This window comes from Petaurus breviceps, unplaced genomic scaffold, assembly GCF_028583685.1.
Source record: "Petaurus breviceps papuanus isolate PSGF00001 unplaced genomic scaffold, PetGlider_PUasm1.0 99, whole genome shotgun sequence".
Classification (NCBI taxonomy): domain Eukaryota; kingdom Metazoa; phylum Chordata; class Mammalia; order Diprotodontia; family Petauridae; genus Petaurus; species Petaurus breviceps.
Genome location: NW_027187465.1, coordinates 23,772,711 through 23,786,159, shown reverse-complemented (window position 1 = coordinate 23,786,159; position 13,449 = coordinate 23,772,711). Strand labels below are relative to the sequence as shown.

The following is a 13,449-nucleotide window of genomic DNA, read 5'->3' as shown; positions in this document are numbered from 1 at the left end:
TTTTAAAGGGAAAAAAAAAAATAAATAAATCCCTTCCAGCTCTGAAATGTGGACATTTTTTAATTTGTGAGCCCAAGCAAGGCTTCAGGGAGGAGATGGCGCCTGAATGAGGCCTTGAAGGATTTCAAAAGGTACAAATGAGAAAAGTCATATGGTAGGACCTAGGACAAGTCACTCTGAACATTCATTCACCCAATACGCATTTATTAAGCACCTACTTTAAGTCAGGGTAAGGACAGAGCGCCAGCCCTGGAGTCAGGAGGACCTGAATTCTAATCCAAGTCTCAGACACTAGTTGTGTGACCCTAGGCAAGTCACTTAACCCTGTTGGCCTTAGTTTCCTCATCTGTTAAATGAACTGGAGAAGGCAATGGCAAACTGCCCCATATCTACACCAAGAAACCCCAAACGGGGTTACAGAGAGTTAGACACAGCTGAACAACAACAGTAACACCTTGTGTCAGGCACTTTGCTGGGCTCCAGGGATACAGTGACAATGATTCAATGACTACTGCCTTCATGGGGCTTATATTCTACTGAGGGGAGGGGAAAGAGAGAAAGATTAACCCATAAAGCTAATTGGTAAAAGGGGGGCTCAGACAACTAAAGACACCAGGAAAAGCCTCATCTAGTACTCAAGCTGATCCCTGAAGGAAGCGAAGGATTCCGTGGCCGGCTAGATGGGGCAGTGAATAGAGCACCGGCCCTGGAATCAGGAGGACCAGAGTTCAAATCCAGCCTTACACTTAACACGTACTAGCCCTGTGACCTTGGGCAAGTCACTTAACCCCAAAAAAGGAAGTGAAGGATTCTAGAAGGAAGGGAGAAGTGAGGAACCTGGGCAGAGGTGTGGAGGTGTAGTGTTCTACATGGGGAACGGCTGGCAGGCCATCTGGGCTGGAAGACTGAATAATATGGAACGAGTCTAGAAAAGGTGGCCTTGAGCTGGATCGTCAAAGGTTTTAAATGCCAGGTTACGATGTTTGGATCTTATCTTAGAGAGGCAAGTGGGAGCCACTGAAACTTCTTGAGCAGGGGAGTGACAACTGTGTACCTATAAAATGAGGGGCTTGGATTAATAATAGCTAACATTTATATAGAGTCTGCTTTACAATGACACTTTACACTTATTATCTCATTTAATTAAATGAGCTCTAGAGGCTTTTTCCAAATCCCATGCCTAAGGAGCACATGGGTTTTGGGGTTAGGGTGGGGTTGTTCATGTGACCTATTTTCCTCCCCTCTTCTTCCCCCCAGATCAAAGGCCATCTTCACGGCCTAAAAAGGGTGGGGAGTTAGGAAGAACTCCCTTCAGGGAAGTCAGCTCTGCTGACTCATGGATGGGCAAGAGGAGATTGGCCCTGGAAACTAGCTAGCTAGCACTGGTTACTGTGGTTACCTCAAGCTGGGCCAAAGCACCCCATCCCTGTCCCCCACCACAGCCCTGTTCTTAAGAGGGATTTTTAACCACAAGGAAGTCGGGCTGAACTTAGGCAAGGTGAGCAGCACCACTCCTCCTCCCATCATAACAGCTCCCTGCAGACACACCCGTTCATTATAGTTCTCTCTAGACACATGGAGTCAGCAAAGTTTTACCTCATCACCATCATCATCATCACACACACACACATACACACACATACCTTTCCCCCCTTCCCCTCCCCTCCAACCCAGGGGTTTCATTCCATTATAAAGTCACAGAATCTCAGAGTTAGAGGAGACAGAATCACAGAATATCAGAGTCAGAAAAGACCCTCAGAGACCATCTAACCCAAGCACATACTTCAACAGGCATCCCCTCTCCACATGTGATGCACAGTCCCCTGCCCTCTGCCTAATGAGCTCCTGTTAGAAGGACTCCAGCCACCCACAACATCTAGGAATTACTCTAATCGTTGGGAGGTTTTTCTTGATAAAGTCTCTTCCAAACCTTCTCTTAGTGCCCCTAGGTCTGAAGAACAAAGCTAGGCCCTCTCCAACATGGCAGATCTTCAAATAATAACTCACATTTTTCTAACCCCTTCAGGCCCACAAAACTCTTTACAAATATATCACCTCTTTGGGTCCTCATCACAACACAATCTGGATATTATTGTCACCTTTGGTTTAAAGATGAGGAACTTGAGAGGTTAGATTTGCCCAGGGCCACATAGGGAGTACCTTACAAGGTCAGAGTTCTTCAAATTCAGTTCTTCCTCCCTCCAAGTCCACTGCTTGAGATACTAAGGTACAGACAGGTGCAGACAGGCTGAACAAGGCTATCCTGTCTCCCCAAATCTTCTCTTATCTAACCTAAAACATTTCTAGTCCTGTTAGCTGGCCCAGCCCCATCTAATTCAAACCATGCCCCTAAACCAAAATTCTTCCTACAAACATACCCAGTATTACTGAAGCCAATAACCCTTCCCGGAGGAAGGGGGGGTGGGCAGAGTCCAAAAGGGAGAACTTCCCCTGGTGACAGACCATCTGTTTGTCTGTCACACTGGGGCCGGCAGAGGCCGGAACAGCTGCCTGTCACTCTCTGGGGCCCCCTGCTCCCCGACTGCTGTTTTTAGCCAGAGGAAGGCGGAGGTGACATTCATTTGACCATCGAGTAAGATAGGGTAAGGAGGGGACTTTCTCCATATTCCCCCACCTCCAGTGCACCCCATCCCAGCATCCTACTGGTAGAAATAAAGGATCTGAGTAACTAGGGCAGAAAGAAGAGCCGGCCAGTGCCGCACCATGATCTGCTCTTGGGGTCTGTGGGCAGAGAAGGGGAATGAGGCAATGTCCATTGCCTAACTCTGACCTTGACCCGGCTTCATCATAATCAAGCAAGCAAGCATTTATCAAGCCCTTATTACACAGCAGGCGTTGTTCGTGCTAAGGAATCGCTGGGGATCCCAAGGAAAAAACACTGTTTTCAGTGAGTTTTCAAATGGGGAGAAGATGGCCCCACCATTAGATACACTGGCACTTTATGCTTTTCAATGCTAATAATGACCTTACAGTTAGAGAAGCGATTTACTTATAAGGAAAAAGTATATTCTAGGTACTTTTTAAAGATAAAACATATTCTATATACTCTCCTGTGGTCATGAGAGTATCACCCAACAAAACTTGACTGGGCACTCCCCAGGTGGTGAGGCCCTTGGGAACAGAGAGATAAGTGAGTCCGTCCTGGACCTTGAAGAGTTCATGGGAAGCAACCAGAGAGACCGTGACCTCATTTTATAGATGAGGAAACTGAGGCCCAGCTTACATTCAAGCAAGGAGAAACAATGCAATTCAGGGGCGAGGGAGGGAAGGAGGAAAGAAGGAAGGGAGGGAGGTAGATTGTCCCATGGGGGAACGCTGAGTGGACCAGTGTGGCAAGGAAGAAGTCAGGTAATGCTATGGGAATCATCTCCATTTTTCACATGAGGAAACTGAGGCTTAATGGGGTTAAATGAGTGGTTTTTATCCAGAGGAAAGCAACATTCATCTAACCATTGAGTAAAGCCAGATGAGGATATATTAAGTAGATGATTTTTTTATAAGGTACCAATAGAAACATATTTTTAAAATTTCCAGTGCTTGTGGAATTGAATTGAATGGATGAAAGAAAGCAGGAGACTCGGCTTCTAAACCAGTGACCTATGGCACTCCACCACATCTCCTTGGGCCTCAGTCTTCTAACCTGTAAAATCAGGATCATCCCTGTCTTGCCTACCCCATAGGTTGGAGAAGACCAAATGACATCCAGGATGGCAAACGGTTTCACAAATTATTTTCAATTAATTGTGCTAGCACAGGAGGTCAAAAGACAAACAAAAAAAAAATGCCACCTCCCAGCTCATACCAAACAGGGTGAATAAGCTTTTCTTCCTTTTAATCACATCCTAACAACCTGGCAGCAAAGCTGGTGGGTCTCTAAGTATGAAGGGAAACAATTTCAATAACAGGGCAAGGACAGGATGTGGGGAATCCCCCCACCTCCATCCTGAAGCGGGAACCAGGAGCCCCAGAGAAAGAGCAGGAAGGAGGCAGGCTCCACGGGCCCCCAGACTGACCCCTGTGTAGGTCCCCTCTTGCCTTGGGCCCTGAGTTCCCAACTCTCCCCCGCCTCCCATCCCCTAATCTCTCATTCCTCTAGCTCAGTTACTTATAAGAGGTCACTGCCTGGAAAGTGTTTTTGTGGGTTGGGTTTTTTTTTTTCAATCCAACTAATGAAATGAGCAAGCTTAACCTCCTCCCCACTGAAACCTCCTTTCTCTTACTCGATGCAAAGGAAAAGGCTGGAGACCTAGACTGGAATCCACCAAGTATGCACTCCACCCCAAAGCGGGGAGGCTGGGGAGAAACCCTCCTTTTCCAGGGCTCTCCAAGGCTTACCTCATACCACCCCTACCCCAAGTCCAAGTTCTGAGAGTCGATCCTCAGTGGACTAGACAGAGATTAAGAGCTGGAAGGACCTTAGAAATTGTCAGGTCAAACCCTCTCATTTTATAAGAGAGGGAAAGATGAAGGCCATGCAGTTAGAAAGTAACCCAGGGGTAGCTAGGTGGTACAGCGAATAGAGCACCAGCCCTGGAGTCAGGAGGACCTGAGTTCAAATCCAGCCTCAGACACTCGATACTTACTAGCCATGTGACCTTGGGCAAGTCACTTAACCCCAATTGCCCTGCCTTCTCTCCCCCAAAAAGACAAAAAAAAAAACAAATGTAGCCCAGTCTGAATCTGAGCTCAGGTCACTGGATGGGAGATCTAGAATCTCCAAGGCCACTGAGTTCAGTGCCGCCCTCTCCCCTTCAGAGCCAAGACTGAGGCCCATGATTGGCAAAGGTCACAGGTAGTTCACTTCAGAGGCCAGATTTGAACTTTCAGATTCCTTGGACTCCAAAATAATGGTAGCACTAAGTCTTTAGATTCTGAGTTTAGCAAAATTCACACTGCCTCCCTAAGCATCTAACGGCAACCCCATCTTATTTATCGAGTCAAGTAGATCCCAGAGACTTAATGACCTGGTCAAGGTCACATAACTAGTAAATCCCAGAGCCCAGAATTCAGATGTGGTGCCTTGGCATCCAAATCTCTGCTCTCCACCAGGGATGCTTCGGGGTGGGGGGAAGGGGCCTGAGAACCGAGGAAAGATTTCCCATGTCTCATCATGCAGGCAGTATCACTGAGCAGAGGCCACACAGGTCCATAGGAAGCCCCCTACTTCTGGGTTATCTGCTGGGGATAAAAGAGCCATAATTCTGCTAAGTCTGGCCTGCTAGCCCACACATTCCTGTATTTCAACTCAGCTCAAATAATTATTAGAGAAGAGATAAGATGCTGGCAGGTCACAGTCAGGAAGACTTGGGTGCATGCCCTCCTCCGACACATACAAGTGGTATGACCCCGGGCTCCTCACTCTTAGTCTCTTAATGGTCAAGGCAGCTAAGATTATGAAGTTATGGATTTGCATCAGTGGAAGGCAGTTTCCATACCAGTTTCCTGCAGAATGAAATCACAGGTTTGTCCAACAACCATCCATTAAAGGCCTAACTGTGCAATTGTGAAAGGTCCAGCAGAGGTCACCCCCATTCTCACTGTCACCCTATAAAATAGGAAGGGCATAGATTCCTATCCCTACTTGGGGAAACTGAGGCTCCTCAGGAGGGAATAAATAACCTGCCCAAAGACCTCTGCTGAAGAGAAAACCAACTGGTCCAAGCTCAGGCCTCCCTTCCCTCTGCTTTACCCCACCTCACCTCCCCCCACCCTCACCAAGCAGGGAGTTCTGCTGGCCAGCGGGCAGCTCTTCATCTGACTATCTCACTTGTTCAAGATTCAAGACTGGGCCCACTGCCCACTCTCCAGCTGGCTGGCCCACTGGCTGGCCTGGGGCTTGGGCTCAGCTTTTAGCATGAGAGTAAGAAGAGAGTCCGGAGGACAGAGCGGAACTGTCAAAGCTGGAGGGGAGGGGCAGGGGGCTGGAAACCCTCCCTCTGCAGCACTGGCCAGATTCACGGAGTGATAACAAACCCTGGTGATACCAGCTCTTATAGGGAGGGAGGGGAGAAGGAAGACGGCTGCATCTCACCAGCACACACCTGTCAGCATATACACATGGGGGGGGTGGGCTTAAGGGGGAAAGAAAGCAGGACAGGAACCCTCCCTAGATGTCCCCTCCATCCCCTCTCCCAGGACACATCCAGACAGACCACTTGTGGATTCTTACCGCCCAGCCAGCCATGGACTTTCAAGCCACCTGGTCCTGGTCCCCCATCAAAACAACCCACGTCTCCACCAACCACACCTACCCAGACCACTCATCCTTCCCACTCCCCTGCCCTCCGGCACAAACACTAAACTGCTTGTTTACCTCTAAACCAGCCTCGCACATCTGACCCATTTCCCCTTTGCCCCTAACCCATCTACTCCGGACCGCACCCCCGGCTCTCCCCACATCTAACCCTAACCTGTACAGCTGGTCCCTGGTCCACCCCCTCCCCGGGTGGCACTGCTGGCCTCCAGGTCTACCCCCACCTCACTCCTCCGAGGTGGCGGCACAGCTGGTGGCCCCCTGGTCTCCCCCAGGGCACAGCTGGTCCCTGCAGACTCCTCCCTCCCGCACAGCTGGTGGCCCCTGGTCTCCCCCAGGGCACAACTGGCCCCTGCAGACTCCTTCCTCCCGCACAGCTGGTGGCCCCTGGTCTCCCCCAGCCCGGGCACAGCAGGTGGCCCCCAGGTCTCCCCCAGGGCACAGCTGGCCCCTGCAGCCTCCCTCCCTCTCCCCCTATGGCCGGGCGCGGGTGCGGTTGCGGGCGCTGGTGCGGGTGCCGGCCGGGCCGGGCGCGCTCACCATAGCGAAGCCGGAGAGCAGCGCCGACGTCCGGCTGGAGGCTTTGAGCTTGGCCCGGCTGAGGTAGAGCTTGCGCCAGGACAGCGCCTGCATGGAGTGCTCGTTGAGACTCATCACCTCCTGGTAGCTGTGGCCCACCCACTCCGGGTACGAGACGGCAGTCCCGGGCAGCGCCGGCGGCGGCGGGGCGGCCCCGGGCGGCTCGGGGGCTTCCCCGCTGCGGCGGCGGCTCCGGCGGCTGCCGCTGGTCGGGGGTGAGCTGCCGCGGCCGCCGCTGGCGAGGGGAAGCTCGGGGCTGCTGCTACTGGGCGGGGGCGGGGCGGGCTCCGGATGCATGGAGCACGCTGCGAAGGCCCGCCCGGGCGGCGGCTGGAGAACGGGAGGGGCCCGCGCGGCACGGCGTTCCCGCGCCTCGGCCTCGCCTCCGCCGCGCAGCGCGCCCGGAGCAGCCCGCGCGGCCGACGATCAGCGACCGCACTGGCTGGACGAGCCCAGGCCTTCGCCGCCTGCCGCCGGGACCCCCGGCGCGCCCGCCGATTGGCCACGGACCGCCAGCCTCATCTGCATGAGCCCCGAGGGCTCCGCCCACGCTCCGCGCCCCCTCCTCTCCGCGCCCCTGGGGGGGGGGGGGGAGGAGTGGGAGGGGCTAGGAGAACGTGTGACCCGGCTCCTCCCACAGCCCACCCCCTCCTGCCCCGCCCCGCTGTCTCCCACACACACCCTCCCTCCCAGTTTCCCCTCAGCCTGGGCTGCCCCCGCCCCAGCAGTGCTCCCCGCTCTGGGAGGCTGCTCACCCCAACCCGCCCCCTCAGCCACTTCCTTTGACAGCTTCTCACACGCTCAGGCTCCTGGGGTGGTGGACTCCAGGCTTAGGAAACTGTCATAGGAATGAGGCCATAGCATGTACGCTGCAGCGGATGGCTGGCTGGGTCTGGAGTCAGCACGACTTCCTAGCTGTGGGACCCTGTCTGCCTCAGTTTCCTCCTCTGTAAAACGAGGGTAATAGCAGCAGCCACCTCCCACGACTGTTGTGAGGGTCAAATGAGATGATAATGATAAAAGCTCTTAGCACAGTGCCGGCATGCGGTAAGCACTATATCAAAGTCAGCTACTCTTCAGCAGCAACAAAAGGGAGACACGGGTTAGAACGCCAGGCCTGAGTCAAGACCCTTCCTAGCTGGGTGACCCTGGGCAACTCACTTCACCCCGCTTGCCTCAGTTTCCTCATTTGCCAAATGAGCTGGAGAAGGAAATGGCAAACCCCTCCAGTATCTCTGCCAAGAAAACCCTGTGGACCGCACTGGCATACTATATAATCCAGAGTCGAGGAGTCAGAAATAATTGAAGGACACAATCCCTTCAAGTTTTGAGGGGATCCTATCTATGGCCAGCCCTCCATAAGAGAATTTCTTTTTGCTTGACTAGGCATACTTTTCACAACAGTTCTATTTTCCTTTCCTTTTTGATGGAGTGATCTTGGAAGGATAAAAAAATAAATAATTGCTCATTTAAAAAATTTAATTTGCAAAAAGACCTTAAGGTCCTATTCACTCTTCCTGTCCCAAATATTTAGGGGATATCGAGGGCTTTGAGAAGGCTGGGTGCCTGCAGAGAACTCCCTCCCCAGTAGAAGGCAAAGTTTAGCAGCTGAGAGCAGAGATGGGGGCGAGCTTGGGGCGGGGAAGAAGCCTCCTGAGGAGGTCAGAGAAAATGGTGGCCAGGTTGGGGGCTCTGGAAAAGCAATCCAATAAAACTTGCTGCAGACCCTCAGAGGATGTGGAGGAGGGGTAACCTGGAACTCCATTCTGAAGTATTCTCAGCAAAGTTTTCTCTGGATGTAGGGAGCTGGAGGGCCCCTCTGGTCCTTATCCTCCTCCCCCCTCTCCAACCAATCTTCTCTGTACCTTTATGGGACTTTCATCCAAGCACTTCTTGGGAAACGTGTAGAGCTCAGATTCAAATTCCCCAGATATTGCTGAGAGCAGGTACTGGTCAGCATGGGTGGAGGGAGTTTGCTCCCTGGAAGTCACCACCACCACAACTCCCCCCCCACACACACACACACTTATGAAAAGCAACCCCGAGTCAAGTAGATAGCAAGACATACAGATGGGAAACCCACAAGGTAATGAAATTGAAATCATAGAATTCCAAGATGGGAGAGATCTTAGGAGACAGATCATCTCATTTGATTTTCTTATTTTACTATTGGGAAAGTTTAGACCCAAGGCAGGAGAGTGACTTGCCCTTAAGTTCCTTGAGGTACAAACACATAGGATTCTGGGGTGTTAACTAGAATTAGAAGAGATTTAGGTGCTGCTAGGTGGTGCAGTGAATAGAGCGCTGGCCCTGGAGTCATGAGGACCTGAGTTCAAATTTGGCCTTAGACACTTAACACACACACACACACACACACACACACACACACACACACTAGCCGGGTGACCTTGGACAAGTCACTTAACCTCAATTGCCCTACCTTCCCCCCTCCAAAAAAAGCAAAAATAAAAAGAAGAGATCTTGTGTCCAAATCCCCTCCCTGTTTTACAGATGAGGAAACTGAGTCCCAAAAAGGTTAAGTGACTTGCCCAAAGTCACAGAGGCAACAGAATCATTTTGATTTGAATCTAGGTCCTTTGACTCCAAATCCCATGCTGTTTGTGCTGACTCTACAGCCAGGATATGAAACCAGGAAGGTGACTCTACTTCCTGCTACTCATTTACTCCTTTGCTACTCTCTCTGTTCAGTCATGGTTTCAATTGTGTCCAACTCTGTGAGGCCCCATTTGGGGTTTTCTTGGCAGAGATACTGGAGTGATTTGCCATTTCCTTCTGCAGCTTATTTTACAGATGAGGAAACCGAGGCAAACAGGGTGAAGTGACTTGCCCAGGGTCACACAGCTAGTAAGTGTCTAAGGCTGAATTTGAACTCAAGGAGAAGAGTTTTCCTGACTCCAGGTCCAGAGCTCTGTGCCCTATGGCGCCACCTAGCTGTCCTTTGCTCTCTGCTCCACAACATCTCTGCTGGAAGAAGGGGGTTGATGGCTCTGGAAGGAAAAGAGAAAGTGACATCTTGAAAACAAGTCACTTAATCTCTAAATGGTAAGGAGGAGGCTACTCCTACAAAGTAAGGCTCTTGTGAGAAAAGAACGCTTTATGCTCTATGGAAACCTGCTGTTGCTGTTGTTATTAAAATTCATCCCATCTTCAGAGATCACCAGACACAAGATTAGCCCTTCAACACCCAGAAAGAAGGCACAAAGTACATTGAGTCATTTGCCTTCCTAGCCCTATACACTCTGTCTCTATCTCTGTCCATCTCTCTGTTTCTTTACATAAATCCAACAGCAGAGCATCTTATTTAAGACAAAAACAAGGTCAAGAGCAAAGGGGAAACCCAAGCAATAGAATCACTCTCAGCGCCCGCACAGACTTCCAGGTAAGTAAAGAAGGGATTTCACTCCCCAACACCCTGACACTCTTAATGCAGCCCATGATTTCATTTCTTGCCTGCCATGTTGAACTTTTGGCTCATAGTGACCACTTAAACCCCCAGATCTTTTTCAAATGTAAGAGTTTGCTGGGAAGATGGTACTGGTTTGCCACAGCTAGGTGTTACAAATCCCTTTACCTTCCACATTAAGCCTTCCATAATCTTGTTCCTGCTTCAGACATTTCATCTCACACCCCTTACACATTTTAGTCAAAATCTAGTCAACTCTAGTCAAAATTATCTTCTTCCTGTTCTACCAACTCAGCATGCCATTTCCTGCCTCTAAGTCTTTACATAGGCTGTGTCCATTTCCAGAATGCCAGCTGGTCCCTCTCATCTCTGCCTCTCAGAATCTTTGCCTTCCCAAAAGGTTCATTTCAGTAGGCACTTCTTCATGAAGCCTTTTCTACAGCTCCTACTTAGCAATATTCTCCCTCCTCAAATTACTTTGTATTTTCTAATCTGTTCACCCAGTAAAACAAAAAAAAAATGCTTCTTGAGGGCAGGAACCATTCTGTTCCCTAGCACAGTGCCTACCACGTAATAGGAACTTAGTGAATTGGTTTTACACTCTTTAGCTCTCAATGCCCCACCAGCACCCAAAGGTTCAGCCATTGACTGCCCTCATGACTCCCTCTGGTGGAAGAGACGTGTCACTGCAGGCATTTAAGCATTGACAAGCCCTGGAAATAGAGAATGAATGTCAGCAAGTATCTATTAACTTCTAACTTTGTGCCAAGCATTGTACTAGGAACAGGGCGTACAAGTGCAAAGAATGAAACAATTCATGCTTGGAAGGAGGTTACATTTCAATGGAGGGACAAATAAAAATATATCCAGCATAATATAGCTAATAAATTCTCCTTGGTTTGGAACTATGCCCAAATTGCAATCAAACCTTTGATTCAGCAAGACCACTACTAGGTTTGTATCCCAAAGAGATCATAAAAAAGGGAAAGAACCTGCATGTACAAAAATATTTAAAGCGGCTCTTTTTGGGTTGGCAAAGAATTGTAACCTGAGGGGATGGTCATCAACTGGGGAATGGCTAAATGAGTTGTGGTATATGATTTTGATGGAATATTATTGTGCTATAAGAAGTGATAAGCAGACAGATTTCAGAAAAACTTACATGGAACTGACTTACATGAACTGATACAAAGTGAAGTGAGCAGAACCAGGAGAACATTGTATACAGTAACAGCAACATTGTATGATGATCGACTATTGATAATTTAGCTCTTTTCAGCAATACAACGATCCAAGACAATTCAAAGGACTCATGATGGAAAATGCTACCCTCCTACAGAGAAAGAACTGATGGAATCTGAATGCAGATCAAAGCATACTGATTTCACTTTCTTTATCTTTTTTTGTGGTTTTTTTCCTTTGGTCTGTTTCTTCTTTCACAACGTGACTAATATGGAAATATGTTTTACATCATTGCACATATATAACTTATTTAAAATTCTTACCTTTTATGGATGGGTAGGTAAGGGAAGAAGGGAGAAAATTTAGAACTCAGATTTTTTTTTTCAAAATGAATGTTTTAAATTGTCTTTACATGTAATTGGGAAAAATAAAATACTATTTTAAAATAAATTTCTCTTGGTGCTGGGGAATGACATGATCAGAGGCATGCTCTAGGAATACTTTGTGTCTGGCAGCATGTGTAGCTATAGTAAGAGAGACGAGAGGGAGAAAAAGCAGTTAGCAGTTTTACAGTAATCCAAGAAGAGGTAGAGAGTGGGTGGGTAAGAGGACAGGTTTGTAAAGAGCTTTGATGTTTGCTTATAAGAGGAAGAAACAGAAAATCCTCCACTGTGGTTTGAGAAGTCCACAGAAAGCACAGGATGGAGATGTGACTAATTACTGAGAAGTAATTCAGCTGAAAAAGACCTTCAGAAACAGATGTGAAGAAAGACCTGGGTTTTTTAGAGATATGAGTCAACTATGTATTGTGGCCAGAAGAAGAACCTAGTCAAACCTTACTTTACAGACAAGGAAACTGAGGTCTAAGGAAGTAAAGTGGGAGGGGGGGAGCTAAGTGGTACAGTGGATAGAGCACTGACCCTGGAGTCAGGAGGCCCTCAGTTCAAATCTAGTCTCAAACACATTAGCCGTGTGACCCTAGACAAGTCACTTAACCCTGATTGCCTTCTCCACAAAATATAAGGAAGTAAAGTAGGAAGAGAAGAGAACAAGCGTGTATAAAATACCTACTATGTACGAGACACCATGCTAAGCACTTTACAAATTATCTTGTTTTTATTCTCATAACGACCCTGTGGGATATTTATTGCTGTTATCCCCAGTTACATGAGGAGAGGCCTGCCTCCCACACATAGCAAGAGGTGTCATTGTGTGGCTAGAAAGGAGGCAGACTTGCCATCTCTAGCTTCACGCACCCCCTCTTTCTGGCAAGGTAGACTTTGCTTCCTGCCGAGAGGGGAAGCAGGAAGTTGAGGCCAAAGGCTTCTCTGTTCTCTTTAGAGAGAGGGGATACCAGGCTAGAAGTGTAGCTGTCTGTTCCCTTAAATATTGTTACCCAAGGGGATGTGATCAGGTTCAAGCTGACTCTGATGACTTCTTTCATTAAGGGGGGAAGGAGCACCCCAATTTTATATCCAAGGCTTGACCCCTTTCCCACCAAATACTACTTCCACAATAAACATATGTAGCACTTAGTCAAGAAAAATCCATTTATCCAAATCAGCAGCAAAACAGAAATCAGAGAAGGTATACATAGGATAATAAGAGAGAGACAGAGAGAGAGCAGAGAGAGACAGAGAGAGAGAAAGGGAGAGACAGAAAGAGAGAGAGAAAGGAAGAGAAAGAAAGGGAGACAGAGAGACAGAGAGAGAGCAGAGAGAGAAAGGGAGAGAGACAGAGAGAGAGAAAGGGAGAGACAGAAAGAGAGAGAGAGAAAGAAAGGGAGAGAGAGAGAGACAGAAAGAGAAACAGAGAGAGAGCAGAGAGACAGAGAGAGAGCAGAGAGAGACAGAGAGAGAGAAAGGGAGAGACAGAAAGAGAGAGAGAGAAAGAAAGGGAGAGAGAGAGAGACAGAAAGAGAAACAGAGAGAGAGCAGAGAGACAGAGAGAGAGAAAGGGACAGAGACAGAGAGAGTGAAAGGGAGAGACA

General features: G+C 48.8%; 1 protein-coding gene across 1 annotated transcript in view; it reads right to left on the bottom strand.

Annotated features, from left to right (window-relative positions):
- The window catches only part of LOC138156430 (calcium release-activated calcium channel protein 1), a 20,868-nt gene extending 13,703 nt beyond the window's left edge, over window positions 1-7,165 (bottom strand). Inside the window, exon 1 of the mRNA XM_069081741.1 lies at window positions 6,815-7,165. Within this exon, the coding sequence (XP_068937842.1) occupies window positions 6,815-7,150 (336 nt within the window). The 5' untranslated portion in view covers window positions 7,151-7,165. The remainder of the gene's footprint in view (window positions 1-6,814) is intronic.
- Window positions 7,166-13,449: the final 6,284 nt, after the last annotated feature.